Below are 21,213 nucleotides of genomic sequence, written 5' to 3'. Positions count from 1 at the left end.
AGCAAGGGCTCAGTTCTTGTGTCACACGAGCTTAGCTGCTCTGCAACAAGTAGAATCTTCCCGAATCAGGGATTGAACCTGCATCCCCTGCATTAGCTGGCAGTTTCTCAACCAGGGGACCACCAGGGAATTCCTGCTTTATTTCTTTATTCTCTCATTTTGTTTTGAAACTTTCTTTATTGGGGATAATTAACACTCATCCTGATTATTCCATGTGTAGGTTTCTTTTCTCTCATGAGGAACTCTCTTAGATACTCCAGAAATGATTGTCATGCTGCATTATGGTCAGGAACTTGAAAGTCTGTTCATCTTGGTTTTCTCAGTAATGTGTTGTGGGCATGGTCTTCCCAGCCCTCTGCCGCCTTCTTTTCTTCTTAGTACAGCTCAGTGGGGCCTCCTGGAGGCTAGCAGGAGTAGTTGCCCTCTCGCTCTTCCTCAAGGAAACTGAAGATAGTCCTTTTTAGTCCAGGTCCTGGAGCCCTTTGCGAGCCACTGATTCATGTCAATTCCCCTGCCCTTCATTTCTCTTCTATGTTATTTCCCCTTCCTTAACCATTGACAATAGAAAGTAGAAGTCTATATTTCATTGTTCATTATTTTAGAATTATGCTTCCAATCTTCTCTATTCTCAGACCTTAAAGAAGTCACCTAAATCTCTACATATTTTTAGTTTTGTTTTTCCTGTGGATAACTGACCCTAAAAGTTCTATCCAGTCTCACATTACAGAACAACTAATCTTCCACTCTTGGCTCTGAATTTGTCTTTCAGGAGAACAGGAGATGGAGAAAACAAATGGAAAAGAGGCCTTTGCTCTGACCACTGTGGAGACTGGCATACAGAACCCAGGGCTGGAACTCACGGTAACTCACCAGTTTAGTTTCTGTGCATCTCTGTTGACTGACGCATGGCCTCACATAGGGTATTTGGCTGCTTGCAATCCCTGTCACCCCTGACAGGGCCTTATGACTGACCTCAATTCTACCTCTGCTTACAGGTAGAAGGGATAAATCCTGAGGGAAGCAAGAGGACTGAAGAACAAGGACACAGCCTTAAGGGTGGATTAGAACCTCCCACACGACTGAGGTACAGGTGTTCTAGCGTTGATTCAGTTGGGGCCTAGGGTTGGCTAGTGTGGTCAGTGGATTTAGAAGAGGTCAGGCTTGCCCTGTTCTCAAGAGCTGGTGATCTTATTGTGGAAATAAGATTCATAGCCATGTGCCATTACCATGTGCATGTGTCTATTTTTATGTAATTAATTGTTAAATATACCTGGGCCATAAGTAATGAGTTCAGTAGTATCAGCATTGGTTGGACTGGCAACAAAAATAACAACAATGAGAATAACAACAACCAACAATGATTGAGTATTTACTATTGTACAGAATGCTTTATGTAATTAATTAATTTAATTTTCACAACAGGTGGATACTAATTTTCATCACCTTTTTCAATTAGAAAATTGAGGCTTATAATTTTTTTTATTATTTATTTATTTTTGGCTGCACCACAGAGCTTAGAGGATCTTAGTTCCATGACCAGGGATTGAACCCAGGACCTCAGCAAGGGAAAGTGCTGAGTCCTAACCACTGGACCTCCAGGGAATTTCCCTATAGAATTTTTTAAAAAAATAGCTCTTCTGAAATACTCAGATTTGGGGATGAGGAAAAAGAGAAATCAGAAATTTAAAAAAACCAGAGAAGGAACCACCAAGAGAGATAATAAAATTAAAAAAAATACAATCTCTGAAGTCAAAAGAGAAAAAAGTGTCAATGATGAAAGTACAATTAATCTTCAATGTTCTGTGTAATAGTCAAGGAAGGAGTGAGAACAGTCTTTGAATTTGTTCATGGTCGTAGTCGCAGAAGTAAAGTCTATAGAAATTGTTGGGGTAAAATAGGTTAGATGGAAGCTGTATTCCCTGGTGTGGAAAAGAATCTGTATTAAAAAAAAACAACAACAACACAGAAGCCATACATTGAGAAGCTTAGAAGAGGGTACTGGATAGTTTCTAAAGGGAATATACAGATACATGTTTCTTTCTTCTCTTTATTTTTGAGAGTTAACTTAGTGACTTCATAGAGAAAGCAAGCTTAATTTTTAAAATTTCTTTTCTCCAGAATTTCACTTCTATATTCAAATGGATATATATCAGTTGATATGCACCAGGGTGGACATTACTACTTTGTATTTTTGTTTTTCCACTTATTTTATATATCACATTTTTATGAGTTGACAGTAAGTTTTCTATAATTGACCAGGAATTGAACCTGGGCACTCACCAGTGAGAGCATGGAGTCCTAAACCCTGGATCACCAGGGAACTCCCTGAATATTTTTCAATGATTCCATTTTATCTCCTTTGTTGTCTTATTAGGTATAATTCTTTGTTTTGCTATATTAGTAGTTGGTTTGGAGCTTATGATATATATTTTCAACTTACCAAGTCTGCCTTCAAGTGATATTATACCTCATCATATATAGTATAAGAACTTTATAGTAGTTTACTTCTGTTTGTCCCTTTCCAGCCTTTATATTACCATTGTTTATGTTTATACATTTTACTTCCATACATTATAAATTACATTTTGTTTGGTCACTCAGTTGTGTCCAACTCTTTGCAACCCCATGGACTGCAGCACGCCAGGCTTCTCTGTCCTTTCCCTGTCCTTCACCATCTCCCGGAGCTTGCTCAAGCTCATGTCCGTTGAATCAGTGATGCTATCCAACCATCTCATCCTCTGTCATCCCTTTCTCCTCCTACCTTCTATCTTTCCCAGCATCAGAGTCTTTTCTAATGAATTGGCTCTTCGCATCCAGTGGCCAAAGTTTTGGAGCTTCAGCTTCAGCATCAGTCCTGCATACTATAATATTATTATTTTTGTTTAAACATTGTTATCTTCCTATATGTCTAACTTAAATATACCTGCACCTGCATGAATCCCTATCTTTTTCCCTCCTTTATCAGAAAGCTTACTCTCCCTGAGTCTGAAGCTAACCTCTTTAACTTTCTTCTTTTTTAATTTTGACTGCTTAGGCCCTTCGTTGCAGCATGTGGGCAGGGGCTTCTCACTGTGGTGCACGGGCTTTTCTTGTTGCAGAGAATGGACTCTAGAGTTTGTGGGCTCAGTAGCTTTTTAGTTCTCTCAGCAGGGATGGAACCCGAGTGCCCTGCATTGGAAGGGGGATTCTTAACCACTGGACCACCAGGGAAGCCCCTTACCCATCTTCTTAATCTCCTTATCCATCCTTCTCTATCCCTTTCTAAGGGCCCTCTGTTTTCTACTTCTTCTATTACTCCTTCCCCATTAGACCCTCCCCAAATCTATCAGTTCAGTTCAGTTCAGTTGCTCAGTCATGTCTGACTTTTTGCTACCCCATGAATTGCAGCACGCCAGGCCTCCCTGTCCATCACCAACTCCCAGAGCTTACTCAAACTCATGTCCATTGAGTCAGTGATGCCATCCAACCATCTCATCCTCTGTTGTCCCCTTCTCCTCCTGCCCCCAATCCCTCCCAGCATCAGAGTCTTTTCCAATGAGTCAACTCTTCTCATGAGGTGGCCAAAGTATTGGAGTTTCAGCTTTAGCATCAGTCCTTCCAAAGAACACCCAGGACTGATCTCCTTTAGAATGGACTGGTTGGATCTCCTTGCAGTCCAAGGGCCTCTCAAGAGTCTTCTCCAACACCACAGTTCAAAAGCTTCAATTCTTCGGTGCTCAGCTTTCTTCACAGTCCAACTTTCACATCCATACATGACCACTGGGTAAACCATAGCCTTGACTAGATGGACCTTTGTTGGCAAAGTAATGTCTCTGCTTTTGAATATGCTATCTAGGTTGGTCATAACTTTCCTTCCAAGGAGTAAGCATTTTGTAATTTCATGGCTGCAATCACCATCTGCAGTGATTTTGGAGCCCAGAAAAATAAAGTCTGACACTGTTTCCACTGTTTCCCCATCTATTTCCCATGAAGTGATGGGACCAGATGCCATGATCTTCGTTTTCTGAATGTTGAGCTTTAAGCCAACTTTTTCACTCTCCTCTTTCACTTTCATCAAGAGGCTTTTTAGTGCCTCTTCACTTTCTGCCATAAGGGTGGTGTCATCTGCATATCTGAGGTTATTGATATTTCTCCCGGCAATCTTGATTCCAGCTTGTGCTTCTTCCAGCCCAATGTTTCTCATGATGTACTCTGCATATAAGTTAAATAAGCAGGGTGACAATATACAGCCTTGACGAACTCCTTTTCCTATTTGGAACCAGTCTGTTGTTCCATGTCCAGTTCTAACTGTTGCTTCCTGACCTGCATATAAGTTTCTCAAAAGGCAGATCAGGTGGTCTGGTATTCCTATCCCTTTCAGAATTTTCCACAGTTTATTGTGATCCACACAGTCAAAGGCTTTGGCATAGTCAATAAAGCAGAAATAGATGTTTTTCTGGAACTCTCTTCCTTTTCCCATGATCCAGCGGATGTTGGCAATTTGATCTCTGGTTCCTCTGCCTTTTCTAAAACCAGCTTGAACATCTGGAAGTACCGGGGTCCAGCCCCAGCAGGATCCAGGGGTACCCTCAGGATGACGGCTTAGGCGATAAGGATAGCAAAGTGGAGAGCAGGGCTTGATCTTCCTTGATTTACACAGAAAGACAATAAAGCTCCTGTGTTCCAAGGAGTCATCCAGAAAGAACAGAGAGAGAAAAGGAGGGAAAAGGAAAAAAAGAATGGCACGGGGAGACTAAGCTTCGGTGAGCGAGGCCCATAACTTTATTTTCAAAAGGAACTTTTATACCTTGACTTGTACATAGAGGGAAATGAAAGATGCAAAGTCATACAGAGTCAGCCCAAACATTACATCTGTTTTGTCTTTATCAAAACCAGGATTTTTTCTGCATACCTTTCCCATAAACAATGTTGTGTACATTATCTTCTGGCCTTGGAGGCCTGTGGACATTTTATGACCCTTTTTTGATAAAGGCTGCTCAGCCAGAAAACTTGTTTTCCCTTAAAGTGTTTCTTCTTTATTTTTCCCAGCCTCAGAAAGTACTAAACAGAGTTACATTCTCACGGAGCAAAGGTGCAGTGGGTCACAACAAAGAAAGAACCAATTAGCTCAAAGGTCTGATGTGGTTAATTCCAAGGCTGCTACTTGTTTTTCTTACATTCCAACTATGTTAACCAATGCACTCCCAGGTGCACAATGGATAAGGGATATGGGAACTTGGCAGCAAGCATTGGCCCAATAATGAAGCCCTTTACCAGTACTGTCTATTCTAATAATTTTTCATCCCTTAAAGGACTCTATGCTCATTAGGACTTTTAGAATGTTTTGGCTTCCCATGCCTTTCAAGGTTGGGGAGTTGTGAACAATCATGTGTATTAATTGCAAGAGTATAGATAAACCTGTCAGGCAAGCTAGAATGCCAACAGAGGGGTTAAAATAGAAATATTCCTTTCATGCCCAGAAGACTTATAAACTAAAGCCCTAAGTTGACTTTTTCCAGAGAAAGGTGGTCGGGGATAGCCCCCTGTTAATGTCAGAAGAGTTGGTGAAAGGCATAAAGTAGTAAGACAGACAGATTCTGGTTTTGGGGTAGATGCTCAAGCATATTCAGGGGGTCCCTTGAGTTCTGATCAGCCTTGCTCGTCAGATCTCTTCCAATTGACCTTGTCATGGGTGGGATCTCCCGTGGTGGCTCCTGGCATAAAGTTCACGGTTCATGTATTGCTGAAGCCTGGCTTGAAGAATCTATAAGTGTACTCAAATTTCTTTCTTATAATAAGACAAAACCAAAAATCAACCTTATCTCAAACTTGTGATATCATTTTCCTTCATGGCCAAGTTTCTTGGAAATGTGGGATTTTCTTGCTGTTTCCATTTTCTCACCTCCCTATTCAGTGCAGCCCAGTGCAATCTAGTCTTCACTATCACTGCTCAGCTGAAATTCTGTTACTGAAGTGAGCAGTGAAAACCTACTTACCAAGTCCAATGTATACACACTTTCACTGGTCATCTCTGCAGCATGACCCTTCTGATCCTTTCTTTCTGGAAACTCATTTATTGATTTTTAAAAAATATATTTGTTTATTTAGCTGTGTTGGATCTTAGTTATGGCAGGCAGGATCTTTCATTGCAGTGTTCGTGGGCTCAGTAGTTGTGGCGTGCAGGCTTGCTTGCTTCATGGCATGGGGAATCTTAGTTCCTGACCGGGGATGGAACTCTTATCCCCAGCATTGCAGGGCAAATTCTTAACCATTGGTCCACCAAGGAAGTCCCCACTTACTGATTTTAATGGCACTATGCCGGGGTCCAGCCCCGGCTGATCCAGGGTATTCGAAGTGGGGACGGCGTCGGTGACCTATTTAATTATTTATTCATCAAAGATATAAAGAGTAATAGAATGAGGATAGCTCAGTAGGAAAATTCAGTGGAGAAAAGAGGCTGAGTAGCTTGGTTTACGCGGGAGACCAATAAAACTTCAAGACAAGAAGTTTGCACCACTTACGTAGGCCACAGGCGTCCTTCCGTTCTCCCAAAGGAGAGAAGACACTGAGGCCTCCCCGGTCGGATCTTAGAAGCCCAGGCATAATTAGTAAGCATGGTGGGTTCCGCGCTCCAGATGGAGACTCAGCCAGAGTGAGAGAGAGACATGGGGAGACCAGCCTTTCGAGGAACTGATCCCAATTCTTTATTTTCCATGGTCTACTTTTATACACTGAGATGTTATGCAGAAGTCATGCGGGGTTAGCAGTCCTGACTTTTATCAAAGTCAGGTGCTTCATACAAATGTATACAGAGGTCTTAGGGGTGTTACATCATCTTCTGGCCAGGGGACCTGCTGACAATTTATGACCCTCTCCTTGTGACAGCGATCAGTCAACCAGGACACTTATTTCTCCAGGGGTGATTATTCTTAAAACAGATGCCACCCAAATAAAGTTACATTCCTATAGGGAAAGGGTGTAGTGGGTTTTAGTTAAGGAAAGAATTTACTTAGCCTAAGGTCTAACGTGATTTATATCAAAGGTTAATACTTATTTCTTCTATATATTCATTAATGTGTGTAAGGGCAGGGGATATGGAGACTTAGCAACAAACATTGGCTCAACAAATGAAAAAACCCTTCACCAATACAATTTCTAATCAGCCCATTATACTTATACTAATAGCTTTCTAACTTTTCTAAGGAACCTGTTTTTAGAAGGTTTAAAGCATCTCATGCCTCTCACGGTTGGGAGGCTGTGAGCAATCACATGTGGCCGGATAAGCCTGTCAGGCAGGCTAGAGAACCTTCAGAGGAGTTTGTAGGTTGAAACACTCCTATCACGCCCAGGAATTGTTATTAACTGGAGCTCTAAGTTAACTCCTTCTCCAAAAGAGGTGGTGGGGGACAGCCCCCCGTAAAGTCAGAGGTGTAGGTAAGAGCACAAAGTAGTAAAGTAAGCAGGCTCTGGTTATGGGGGTAGATGCTCGAGGATTTCCAGGGGGACTCCTGAGGCTCGATCCCGCCTTTGCGTATGTCGAGCCTCCTTCCTCATGACCTTTGCCATGGGCGGAGTGCCTCACGCCGGCCCCCAACAGCACTATACCCTCCTCATTCTCCTGCCTCTCTGGATGTTTCTTCTTGTCTGTTGTTTTCCAGAGCCTGTTTTTGTCTTTTCTTCTCATTCCTACACTTAATGTCTGGATTCATAAAGCCACATCTGATGTCTGCATCTTTGTTCTAAGCTTCCGACCTATATATCCAACCACTTACCAAACATCTTCATCTAGGTGTGGTGTATATACTTTATATTTAACATTAAAATGAAATTCCTCTTAGCATAGGTGTGATACTTTTCTACTAAGTCAGGCCCTGGGCTGGGCTTTAGACATACAAAGATAGATAAACTCACATTTCCTCCTCTGGTCTGTTCCTCCTCCTGTCTCCTCTCTTTGGGTGCATGTTAGCATCCTGACTGAGTCACTCACCATAAGAACCTCATTTGTCATCCTAGTTTTCCTCCACTTGATGTTAATCCTCTTTCTCAAACAACTGTGCATTCACCTCCTGTGCATGCACCTCCCCTGCACCCTCAGTTACTTCCTTACTGGCCCCAGCCTGTCACCCATCCCACTGCCTCCAGTTCAGTTCAGTAATTCAGTCGTGTCCAACTCTCTGTGACCCCATGGACAGCAGCACGCTGGGCTTCCCTATCCATCACCAACTCCTGGAGCTTATTCAAACTCGTGTCCATCGAGTTGGTGATGCCATCCAACCATCTCATCCTCTGTCTTCCCCTTCTCCTCCTGCCTTTAATCTTTCCCAGCATCAGGGTCTTTTCCAATGAGTCTGTATTTCGCATCAGATGGCCAAAGTATTGGAGTTTCAGCTTCAGCATCAGTCCTTCCAGTGAATATTCAGGACTGATTTCCTTTAGGATGGACTGTTTGGATCTCCTTGCAGTCCAGGAGACCTTCAAGAGTCTTCTCCAACACCACAGTTCAAAAGCATCAATTCTTCAGCGCTCAACTTTCTTTATAGTCCAACTCTCCCATCCATACATGACTATTGGAAAAACCATAGCTTTGACTAGACGGACCTTTGTTGGCAGAGTAACATCTCTGCTTTTTAATATGCTGTCTAGGTTGGTCATTGGAGAAGACAATGGCAACCCACTCCACTACTCTTGCCTGGCAAATCCCATGGACGGAGGACCCTGGTAGGCTGCAGGCCATGGGTCGCTAGGAGTCGGACACGACTGAGCGCTGGTAGGCTGCAGGCCATGGGGTCGCTAGGAGTCGGACACGACTGAGCGACTTCACTTTCATTTTTCACTTTCATGCATGGAGAAGGAAATGGCAACCCACTCCAGTGTTCTTGCCTGGAGAATCCCAGGGACGGGGTAGCCTGGTGGGCAGCCATCTATGAAGTCTCACAGAGTTGGATACGACTGAAGCAACTTAGCAGCAGCAGCAGCAGGTTGGTCATAGCTTTTCTTCCAAGGAGCAAGTGTCTTTTAATTTCATGGCTGGAGTCACCATCTGCAGTGATTTGGAGCCCCCCAAAATAAAGTCTGTCACTGTGTTCATTGTTTCCCCATCTATTTGCCATGAAGTGATGGGACCAGATGCCATGATCTTAGTTTTCTGAATGTTCAGTTTTAAGCCAGCTTTTTCACTCTCCTCTTTCACTTTCATCAAGAGGCTTCTCAGTTCCTCCTTGCTTTCCGCCATATGGATGGTGTCATCTGCATATCTGAGGTTATTGATATTTGTTCTGGCAATCTTGATTCCAGCTTGTGCTTCATCCAGGCTGGCATTTTGTATGATGTACTCTGCATATAAGTTAAAAAAGCAGGGTGACAATATATAGCCTTGACATACTCCTTTTCCTATTTGGAACCAGTCTGTTGTTCCATGTCTTCTTGACCTGCATACAGATTTCTCAGGAGGCAGGTCAGGTGGTCTGGTATTTCCATCTCTTTAAGAACATTCCACAGTTCATTGTGATCCACACAGTCAAAGGCTTTGGCATAGTAAAGCAGAAGTCGATGTTTTTCTGAAACTCTCTTGCTTTTTTGATAATCCAAAGGATGTTGGCAATTTGATCTCTGGTTCTTCTGCCTTTTCTAAATCCAGCTTGAACATCTGGAAGTTCTTGGTTCACGTACTGTTGAAGCCTTGCTTGGAGAATTTTGAGCATTACTTTGCTAGCATGTGAGATGAGTGCAATTGTTTGGTAGTTTGAACATTCTTTGGCATTGCCTTTCTTTGAGATTGGAATGAAAACTAACCTTTTCCAGTCCTGTGGCCACTGCTGAGTTTTCCAAATTTGCTGGCATATTGAGTGTATCACTTTCACAGCATCATCTTTAAGATTTGAAATATCTCAGCTGGAATTCCATCACCTCCACGAGTTTTGCTGGGTAGTGATGCTTCCTAAGGCCCACTTGACTTTGCATTCCAGAACATCTGGCTCTAGGTGAGTGATCACACCATCGTGATTATCTGGGTCATGAAGATCTTTTCTGTATAGTTCTATGTATTCTTGCCCCCTCTTCTTAATATCTTCTGCTTCTATTAGGTCCATACCGTTTCTGTCCTTTATTGTGCCCATCTTTGCATGAAAGATATCCGTTGATATCTCTTAATTTTCTTGAAGAGATTGCTAGTCTTTCCCATTCTATTGTTTTCCTCTATTTCTTTGCATTGATCACTAAGGAAGGCTTTCTTATCTCTTCTTGTTCTTCTTTGGAACTCTGCATTCAAATGGGTTTGTCTTTCCTTTTTTTCCCTTTGCCTTCCACTTCTCTTCTTTTCTCAGCCATTTGTAAGGCCTTCTCACACAACCAATTTGCCTTTTTGCTTCTGTTTAGAAAATGCATATCTGCTGTTACTCTGCTGTGTATGCTCAGTCGTGTCTGACACTTTATGACCCCATGGACTGGAACCCACCAGGCTCTTGTGTCCATGGGATTTCCCAGGCAAGAATACTGAGGTGGGTTGCCATCTCCTACTCCAAGGGATCTTCCCGACCCAGGGGATTGAACCTGCATCTCCTGCCTCTCCTGCATTCCCGGTGGATTCTTTACCACTGTGCCAAAGGGGAAGCCTGCCTATGTTATTACCTTGCTTAAGTTCTTCAGTGGGTCTCTCCTTTCTACAAGACAAAGTATAAATGACCTGGCTTCTGTTTTCTTTACAAGCTTTCTTCCCACCATCCATCCACATGCTCCCTGCTTCTCAGCAACAGTAAATCATACTGTTCTTTCAAAATGCTAGGCTCACTCAAGGATACTTTTCCTCCTCTTGAGGTACGCCAGCCTTTTCTTCTGACTCCCTGCAACATCTCTCCTTGGCAAGCGCCTTCCCCTTTACCTTTGGATCAGTTCATCTGTCCTTTTCTTGTGAAAGCTTGTTCGACATTCACTGGCATGGTTACCTGCTTCTTCTCCTCTACTCTCCTAGCAACTATAACTTTGGAATTCCAGAATGGTCCCTCCCTCTGGTATTCCAGTCTTTTGTGTCTAATTAGAAGTCACATGGGGTAATGGAAAGAGGTGGGTTTTAAATTCTAATTCTGCCAGCAGGCTGTTTCCTTGTTCATGAGCATAACATTAGCCTTGTGGTTTTGGGGGGTGGGTGATTGAGAGATTCTTGCAGTACCTGGTAAAAAGTGCTTAGTAAATAGTATCTGGTTTTTCTTTCCTTCGGAGGCAGTTATTTTTTTTTTTAAAGTAGTCCATGTATGCTCACATTCACTCAGTCCCCTGCAATTCTGTTTTCATCTAGTCATTCTCCTGTAAATGGCTTTTTCAAACAGAACCAGTCACCTGTTTACTGCCATCTTATTTGCCAAACCTGATTTTACACATCACTGAATGTCGTCAACCTTGCCTCCTTCTTGATCATTTCTCCTTTTCACTTTTCTTCCTAGCCGCCCAACTGCTCCTGCTAAGTCTGTTGTTTCTTCTGGCTGCACTATCAGAGTGACTGTTCTGACTTCCTGGGAGGATGGTGGTAAGCCTGACAGGGATGGGTGGGAATGGCAAGATAAATGGGTGGGTGTGAACTGCACAAATTACTGGGAAGAATGTATGGAAGGACATCTTGGGTGGACTAAGTTGCATGTCAATGTAAGTCCTGCGTGAAGAACTTTAGGCCGCCTGTCCTTGCTGGGAACTCCTCCCCTGACCCCTCCAGTTTTCTTTTGTTTTTCTCATTAGAACCTGAGCATGAATTCAACTGCTGAATGAACCAGAGCTCCTTTGTCCTCGAATTCCTACTGAAATCATTAAAAGAAGGTGTAAATAGGGACAGCTTATATAGCATAGGGACTCCATGATGGGCATTAATCGTATGTTAGAAACCTGGAGAAAGTTTTTCTAACAATGGAACTAAAGGGCTGGCCCACAAAGGCCACTGGGGAGAGAGTCATGACTCTCTCTAATGAGAGAGAGCCTTACTGGGAAGACTCTCCTGCTTTTCAGAACCCCTGCTACCTCTAACTTGGAGGGAGAAGACCTCTGGAAGGAAGAAATTGAGGCTAGGTAGAATAGCTTGTTGAAAATGCCACTAACTAGGTCCCTCTTGATTTTCTGGACTGTTGGCATTGAATTTCTATTCTTACTGTGAAGAAATCTGACTTTTTATTGCGCATCAAGTAAAGATTTGAGTCCTGTGTGGAGAGAGAGTTCTTTTCCAAGGCAACACATCCATCACAACTGAGCAGTTAAGCCCATCTGTGTTCTAATTTAAGTTTCCTTCTCACTCTACCTAGGTTGATGGTTCTCAGCACTGGTCATCCCCAGGCGCACAGAGTCTCTGCCTCCATTGTAGCTTTGCTGACCCCCATCTGAGAGACCTTTCTCTTGCCTTTGCTGGTTTTCCAACACCTATTTGGCTTTCCACTTTGTTTTGTTAACAGCCTTTTTGCTTCTCAGTCACCATTCTCCCTTGGGCACTTTTGGTAACTGTTCTTGAACTCCTCTGCAACACTATCCAGCAGTCTTGCACATCCAGTTTTAAACCAGTTGTATGAACAACTTTGAATCTGGCAAAGTGGTACCCAGTACAGTTCTTTTTATGCTGTCATCAAATGTGGTATCTGTTTTTTTGGTGAGTTCCAGTGTTCTCCTGTCAGTGGTTGTTCAACACGATTTTGGTGTTCTCAAAGAAGATGAGTGCATATCCTTCTACTCCGCCTTCTTGAACTCTTTGCTATTATCAAATGGAAACTTTGGACTCCTTGAAGAGATTCCGGTCACTTCTACCTGGAACTCTTGCCCTTTACTCAGATCATCATTTAATACTGGGTTGACTCATTTCCTTCCTTCTGGTTCTTACTTCAAGCTCAGGCAAGCAAGGATTTGCCCAGGGCCCCTCTGTCAACAGTCAGATGAATTTTTTGAAGAGGAGTTTCCACATCTTGTAGAAAGGGTCACTGAGAAAAATGCATGAACACTTTTGCTGCTAGCCCTGACCTATGGCGCCCACTAATGCAGTGTTGAGCTAGCACTACCTAACATCCTTACCCTACTCTTTCTCACGCTGTCACCTGAGGCTGCAGGCAGTTAGCATGTGAATGAGAAGGTTATTATTAGTCCATGTCTGGAAAGCCTTCCATACACACACCTGAAGAATTTATCAGTGGGTACAGACATCACAGTAAATTATGGACAAGGTATCGAGTGTCACCATCTACCAGAGAGATTATTTTTCTCAATTCAGCTTCTGGATATAACACAGTTACTAACTCTCAAGCTGAACCATTATATAAGGAACTTGGCCATGTTAGCAAGATCGTGGGCCAAGCAAGACGCCAGGAACATGAATACCTGTGCACATACTTCTATGCACTGCTTCTCAGTTGGTTTAAAAAAGACTGAGATCTTATTTTGCCTTTTTCTTTGAAATGTCCCTTATGATTTTTTTTCAATCCTAATTTTTAAAAACAGAAGTTCAGCTCTAAATTATGTTCTCAAATCAGATTGTTCATGAGTTTTGCAGAAATGAGTATTCTTCACTGATTTCTGGTAGTCCTTAGGAAATGATCGAATGTGGTCATAAGGTGATGGCAAGGTGTCCTCTTGGATTGATTAAGTCAGGAGGTGATAAGGAATATTTTCTCCTTTACCTATATCTGATAAAATACACTCTACTCAACTAACATAGCGTTGGACTCCTTGATGAAAGAAGAAAAAAGGAGAAGAAAGAGAGAGGAGTGTGTTAGATAGGAGAGGCAGCCATAGAACATAAAAGTTTGTGAGCCAAGTCCTCAGGGCATTTGGAGCTAGTGGTTGGTTCCAGCTCTGGCTAAGCTGTTCTGTCTCAGCATGATGGCCAATTGAGACCTTCTTGCTGGGCTCATCTTCTTTGGATCTTCTGAGAATTTGGAAATTAGCACTTTATGCTCATATAATTCCAATGTGCTCAGGACATTTAAGAATGGTAGAGACAGGTGAGCTTGGGGCCTAGGTAAGATGCAGCATAGAAAGATGGTTAAGAGCTCAGATTCTGAAGCCACATTGCCTGAGTTTATGTTCTGTCTATGCTCCTTACAACCTCCACAACCTTGGGAAAGGTACTTCTCTGCTTTCCAGTTTCCACATCTGTAAAATGGGAATGATAATAGTAACCACTTCAAGAGTTCTTACTAGGAGTCAATGAGTTCCTACTTTTAAACTTCTTAGAAAGAGTCCAACATATAGAAAACACTATATAAAGGTTTGTTAAATTAAACTTGAGAAGACCTGCTTGCTGGATGTCTCCTCTTAGGTCCTCTCAGCCAGGGATTCTTGGGGGTGGGATTCTTGGGGATGGTAGTGTTTTCCTTCTGGTCCATCAGTGCATGTCTGATTGACTGTTTAGGGCTATGGATTTGTGTGGTTTTTATTTTCTTTCAGAATGATAGGCCCATTTCTGAATCTGGAAGCTGAATAGTCCCTTGTCTCCAGAGAACAGAAAGGTCCAAGAGTGTCTTCCTGTTCCTCCCCCTCCACTAACGATATCAGGATATTGTTAGTCCAGGCTGGGTAGGAATGTCCTGAGCTGCTGCCCATTGGCAAGGTTGATCCAGCCTTTCTGGCATTGCTGGGACACTGCCTAACTTCCCCTGGATGAATTTCTTAAGAGAAAATTCTTCCTCAGGCTGCACCATCTAAGTTCTGGGAATTGATGCAAACAGGATGTAGTAAATTTTGTTATCTTAACTTTTGGTTTCTCATCAGGAGGACCTTACAGCCTTTCACCAGGGCAAGAAGTTTCTGTAAAACACATGCTGGCTTGTTCAAGAAGATCCTACTGAGCCTGCTGGGTTTGGGTAAGACATTGAGAACCTGTGGAAGTGAGAGACACAGTCATTTCAGAAATAGGACCTTCTGTCAAGACTACTCCTAGATGGAAAGAACCTATACGATGTATAGCTCTTAACTACTTGTAGTGAATTGTAATGTATAGAATTGTACTTCTAGGAATAAGTAAAATCTGAGAATAAGCTATTTTTCAAACTGTACTATTCAATAGACTTAAATATTTCTAAGAATCTGGGCTTGTCTCTATTTCAGTGTCTTGAGTAGATGAAGGGCGTGGTTCTTGTAGTCTATGAAAAAAGCCTGTAGTATATGTTACTTATTTGCTGGTTTGCCAATAAGACCAATGATATAAAATGTTTCTAAATCACAGCAAACCTTTTGGGAATTCACTGGCAGTCCAGTGGTTAGGACCCAGCACTTTTACTGTTGGGCCCCAGGTTTGATCTCTGGTGTGGGAACTAAGATCCTGCAAGCCATGAGACACAGCAAAAAAAACCAGCCAACCAAATAAACAAACAAAACACATAGGAAACCTCTGTTTAAAATATGCTGTCAATGATGTATGGGGCTTTGACGTCAATATTAGAGGCAGCTGGGATGGTGAAAATAAAAATTATATTTTGGGGTGAGTCAGGGAGCCATAAAATGAGGACCGTATGGCTGTTATTCCTAGTAGTAGCCTGCTTCCATGCCTCTGCTCAAGAGGAAAGGTTAAAATGACTGGGGTTATAAAGTTTTGAGAAAAGATGATTTTTTTAAGTGTATAAAAGTAGGTGCTGATCAAGTCCATACCAAGGAATAGAAAGAGGATACCAGATAACATAGAAAGGAATGAGATTTCATCAGGGACAAATTAAAATATGCAGCATTCAAACTAAGTTGGTTACTCTGAATCCCCCAAGAAAACAGCTAGCCATCTACCCTGGCGTTGGGAACTGCTGCTCAGTCTGACAGGGCTTGTGGTAAGGTTGCTGGAGGGTTTTTCCTGCCTTACCCAGACATTCATGACTCAGTCTTCACTGGTTCCTAGGGTCTCTGCCTTGCTGATCCTTACTTTGTACTTTCTCTTTTTAGCTTATGCTGCCTACTTCCTGGCAGCTTGCATCTTGGATTTCCATAGGGCACTGGCCTTGTTCGTCCTCACCTGTTTGGTGCTTTTGGTCCTGGTTCACCGCTTTCTGAAAAGGCTCTTTGGTGAAAAATTGACGAGATGTCTCAAGCCCCTTGAAAACTCCCACCTGAAGTTTTGGATGAAATGGTAAGATAATCTCAATATTCCTGGTCCCACAACTTGTCTTAAACCCCAATCCATTACCCTTTTCCTCCTTTCCTGGTTTCTGAGCTGTCTGAGAAAAGTTCTCCTATACTTTACAAAACCAAGGCTCAGGGAGCAAATAGCAGCGGGCCTCTGAGCACTGAACTTAGTCCAGTTTCTTACAATCTCCTATCTTAATATTGCTTGCAGGTCAGGAGGGGTTACATTTCAGGGAAGGGTTTTAGTCTGTTTATTGTCAGGGCTGGTGTCGGAAATGAGAAAAACCATATTCCTCTTCACAAAAGTAATCAAGACAAAGCTGCATTAAACTGTCAAATTGATTTGGTGCTCATGTGTTTCTCCTTTAATTTCTGGATACTTTTTATGCTCTTTTCCCCCTCTAGTCCTCCAGACTTCCTGTACCCACAGGTGTCTTATAATTAGAGTTTAGCACTGTTTAATGTATACTCAACCAAATGCTACAGCAGCCACAGCTCATCTAACTAACTATGGCATGCACATGTCCTTTGATCACAGACCTGGGGTGAGCGAACGACTTTCAGACTCCCTGTATGTTCCTCTTTTCTGCCTTTTGTCCAATGGATGCACAGAAAATAGCTGTTAAGAATGTTTGCAACAGTGATCATTTGGAGAAACACCCCAGACTACAGCCTAAATTTCGGATCATTGATTTATTTGACACTGAAGAGATAGAGCTGAAGTACTTTCTTCATTAGCAGGATGGATTCTGGAAGCCAGATTTAATTCACTTTGAGTTCACAGAGAGAACAGCCCCAGTATTCAACCCTGACCTGTCCTCTCTCCTGTTGTCATTGTTGTTCCTGCAGCATCTCAATGGACAGTGTGTGTGTGTTTTGGTTTTCTTTTCTTTTCACATGTGATTTGCCCTCTAATTCTTACTCCTTGAACTGAAATGACTCCAACACTCAGACTTGAGGAGACTAGTTTGTGTACTGACTGTGATGTTTGGTACATCAAGGGACCATAAGGCCATAAGTCGTTGATTTGTGGCTTAGCCTTAGCCTTTATTCTGCCCCTTCAAGTGGTTGGAAACTGGGTGGAGATCCATAGGGGACTTTTCCTTCTTCTTTTGAAAATATTTAGGTTTTGCATTAGAACAATCTTGAAGAATAAGTCTTTTTGTTACTGATATGATAGATTGAGGAAGTCATGAGATTTATGTCCTCAGATTGGACTCTTTGACCTTCCATCTGTGAGTAAAAGAGTTGAGGGGAGGGGAGAGGTGGTAACTGGGAAACCACCAGATGAATGATTCTAAAGACATGTCTCTGTGTCTAACCTATTGTGTTTATCCTTTTGATGAATTTATCCATTTGATGAATTTCTGGTTTTTAGAGGTTAAGTTGATTATTTCTTATTCATTCACTGAGTTGATGGCATTATCCTGAAATTCCCTCTGCAGGGTGTTGGCAGGAGTCTCCTTGATTGGCCTTATCCTGTGGCTGGCTCTGGACACAGCCCAAAGGCCAGAGCAGCTGATCTCCCTTGCAGGAATCTGCATGTTCATCATCATCCTCTTTGCCTGCTCCAAACACCATAGCGCAGTGAGTTTGGGTTATGCAGGGGTGGGCATAGTAATACCTAGCCAAGCGCATATGCCAAGTATTGATTACAAAGGCAGAGAACTGAGTTCTTAACAATCTCTGGAATTTTCTCCTTTGATAATTTTGCTCTTAAGTGAAGTTTAAGGTTCTAAGAGGCCCTGGACCACTTATTCACAAACTGAGTCTTGATATCAATTTTGTGAATGCAGGCCAGTGTTAAAGACAAAACAAAACAAAAAATAAAGAAGGAAAGAAAGAAAATAGAATACTAGTAGAGAATCAACTAGTACTGCACATAGTAATATTAAAGTATTGGTTTATGATGCTTTTATATGTATGTGTGTGTGTGTCTGACTGTGTCAGACCTAACCTGTAGGTGTAAGTTTAAAAAACACATATATGTATGTGGCTCTTTGTATATCACTACCCTGTACCACATTCTCTCTACTTCCATCTTACCCCAGATTTACTATTAACATCCTAGATTGGTTCCAGAGTACATATACCCATGTTTAAAACACCAGTCAGGTAATTAACAAGTCTGATTTAGAACTCACATTGGAATAATGTTCTTTTTGGTCCCAGGTGTCCTGGAGGGCAGTGCTTTGGGGCCTAGGTCTTCAGTTCATCTTTGGGATCTTGGTCATCAGAACTGATCCTGGATTTAATGCATTTCAGTGGCTGGGAGAACAGGTTCAGGTATGAGAAATCGAATGTGAGGGCATTGCTCTTTGCAAACCCTAGAGAAAGGAGATTGGGAAAAACATGAGATCACACTGTGTCTTGTTAATGAGGAAAGGAGAGAGTACACGGGGGTACAGCTAAGCATAGGAATGAAGAGAACTGAACTGCTGAGTCCTCTGTCCTTCACTGAGTAACTCACAGGGACATAGCCTGCTTCCCATGCTGTCAAAGGGAGGCCAACTTCAGTAGCAGCAGTAGGTCCAAGTCATACATGAGGCTGATCTTATCTTCCTTATGTCTTTCGTGACTTCACTCTTGTTATCTCTCTCTCCCTTTTCTTTCAGATTTTCCTCAGCTATACAGTGGCTGGCTCCAGTTTTGTTTTGGGGGATGTTCTGGTCAAAGATGTCTTCGCCTTTCAGGTCATGTCTGTTTCATGAGCAAGAAAGAGGGTCAGTGGTGATGGGTGGGGTGTGGGAAGAGGGATAAAACAGATGATGAAGATGTATGTCCAAGAAATCAGACAGTCTGTATACCAATGACCCTAAGAAGAGGATTTGATCCCATTCATATAGGAAGCAGCGTCAGTCTCTTGCCCTTTGTTCAGTGCCATACTGAAATTGGAATGAAGTAGGGGTGGGAGAGGAAGGTTCAGAAAACATCTTTTTGTGGCTTAGTATTGATGGCATGATAGATTTGCAATACACTTAAAATTTATTCCTAAACTAGCTTGTGTTTAAATATCCACTGAGTATCTATACTGTATCAGCTGCACTTGGGATGATGGGAAGTTATCTTACATGCCTGAAACACAGTTTGCTCATGGCATGTTCATTGTAGGATCTCACTGCCTGCCCCATCATTCTCATTACAGGCCTTACCCATCATCCTTTTCTTTGGATGTGTGATGTCCATCCTTTACTACCTGGGCCTTGTGCAGTGGGTTGTTCAGGAGGTGAGTCATTCTGCTATGCAGCCAGGAGGTGGGCTTTTATTGTGTGATCTGTCAAGAGGCATGAAGATGATACTTACTTTGAAAAAGAAGGCTCATATTTCATATCTTGAGCATTAGAACCAATGTGAAAAGCACACTCTTTCAAGCGTGCCTGATATCAGATGGTCAGGACCAGGCCCTGGGCAGGCTGAGGGGCACAGCAAGGAGAAAAAATGGACTGAGCTACCATTTCATCCTGAGTTTTAATTTATTTTTTCTGGAAGCGAAGAGCCCTGAGTTCTGGTCCAGGATCTGTTTGTAACTTGCCTTGTGGTCTCGGCCTTGTTACTCTTCTTCTCACGGCCTTGATTTCATTACCAATGTTAATGGAGGAGGGGTTTTGCTGGATACACTCTGAGATTTCTGCTAATGTTAATGTTTTGGGTGTTCGCATCCCTTTAGATTGCTTGGTTTTTGCAAATCACCATGGGCACCATGGCCACAGAGACCCTGGCTGTGGCAGGAAACATTTTTGTGGGTATGGTAAGCATCCTGAGGACTTTTGATCTTTTCTCTGGGGAATAGAAAGTATGGCAGACAATGGGCTGAGAAATGTATGCTTTCCTTTTGAAAAGTCAGATAAATGAAGACTCTATGGGGAGCCACTCATTCTGATGAAACAAAATTCAGAAGCTCAAAGGAAATGCAACTCATTGCTTTCACCCTTCATCTCAAATAATACTTATGTGATGCGTGTGATGGGGACATACTTAACCACAGATCTAACTTCTTACACAGGGATTTAGGGAAATGTTCTGGTCTAAATCGTCCCCCTTCAGGGACTATGAAAGGTGTCTCCTCCATATTCTGGTTTCTTCCAGTGACCTTTGTTTTCCAGGGTCTCTAAGGAGCCTTGCTCAGGGCCAACACCAAAGCTCTTCCCCATAATACTTTTTTGATACATTTGTCTATATGGAGTAGGTGCTCAGTATATGCTACTGACTGATCAACTTAACACTAGGGACAATGGCTTGTCAAACTGACAAGGGATTGGTATTGAAGTCTTTCTCTTCTAAGGTCCTAGGCTGATTAACTATTTGAAATGGTCTCTGCTACTGCTGCTGCTGCTGCTAAGTCACTTCAGTCGTGTCCAACTCTGTGCGACCCCATAGACGGCAGCCCAGCAGGCTCCGCCATCCCTGGGATTCTCCAGGCAAGAACGCTGGAGTGGGTTGCCATTTCCTTCTCCAATGCATGAAAGTGAAAAGTGAAAGTGAAGTCGCTCAGTCGTGTCTGACCCTCAGTGACCCAATGGACTGCAGCCTTCCAGGCTCCTCCGTCCATAGGACAGGCAAGAGTAGGAAAATTCTATGGACGGAGGAGCCTGGAAGGCTGCTGTCCATTGGGTCACTGAGGGTCAGACACGACTGAGCGACTTCACTTTCACTTTTCACTTTCATGCATTGGAGAAAGAAATGGCAACCCACTCCAGCGTTCTTGCCTGGAGAATCCCAGGGATGGCGGAGCCTGCTGGGCTGCCGTCTATGGGGTCGCACAGAGTTGGACACGACTGAAGTGACTTAGCAGCAGCAGCAGCAGTAGCAGAGACCATTTCAAATAGTTAATCAGCCTAGGACCTTAGAAGAGAAAGACTTCAATACCAATCCCTTGTCAGTTTGACAAGCCATTGTCCCTAGTGTTAAGTTGATCAGTCAGTAGCATATACTGAGCACCTACTCCATATAGACAAATGTATCAAAAAAGTATTATGGGGAAGAGCTTTGGTGTTGGCCCTGAGCAAGGCTCCTTAGAGACCCTGGAAAACAAAGGTCACTGGAAGAAACCAGAATATGGAGGCGACACCTTTCAATGGTCTCAGAGTACTTCTATATATTTCTAGCATAAAATGCAACATTTTGCTGAAATTCTCCATAATCAATTTGATTTCCTCTGCTAGACTATGA

The 21,213-nt window shown here is 42.7% G+C and overlaps 1 protein-coding gene across 1 annotated transcript in view; it reads left to right on the top strand.

Annotated features, from left to right (window-relative positions):
* The first annotated feature begins 780 nt into the window (after window positions 1-780).
* The window catches only part of SLC28A2 (solute carrier family 28 member 2), a 34,106-nt gene continuing 13,673 nt past the window's right edge, over window positions 781-21,213 (top strand). Inside the window, exons 1-9 of the mRNA XM_055539012.1 lie at window positions 781-861; window positions 996-1,084; window positions 14,707-14,798; window positions 15,865-16,048; window positions 17,490-17,631; window positions 18,217-18,330; window positions 18,660-18,737; window positions 19,190-19,270; window positions 19,712-19,792. Of these exons, the coding sequence (XP_055394987.1) occupies window positions 781-861; window positions 996-1,084; window positions 14,707-14,798; window positions 15,865-16,048; window positions 17,490-17,631; window positions 18,217-18,330; window positions 18,660-18,737; window positions 19,190-19,270; window positions 19,712-19,792 (942 nt within the window). The remainder of the gene's footprint in view (window positions 862-995; window positions 1,085-14,706; window positions 14,799-15,864; window positions 16,049-17,489; window positions 17,632-18,216; window positions 18,331-18,659; window positions 18,738-19,189; window positions 19,271-19,711; window positions 19,793-21,213) is intronic.

This window comes from Bubalus kerabau, chromosome 10 (genome assembly GCF_029407905.1).
Source record: "Bubalus kerabau isolate K-KA32 ecotype Philippines breed swamp buffalo chromosome 10, PCC_UOA_SB_1v2, whole genome shotgun sequence".
Classification (NCBI taxonomy): domain Eukaryota; kingdom Metazoa; phylum Chordata; class Mammalia; order Artiodactyla; family Bovidae; genus Bubalus; species Bubalus kerabau.
Note: the sequence above shows the minus strand (reverse complement) of the source record. Positions and strands in the feature narration are given on the sequence as shown.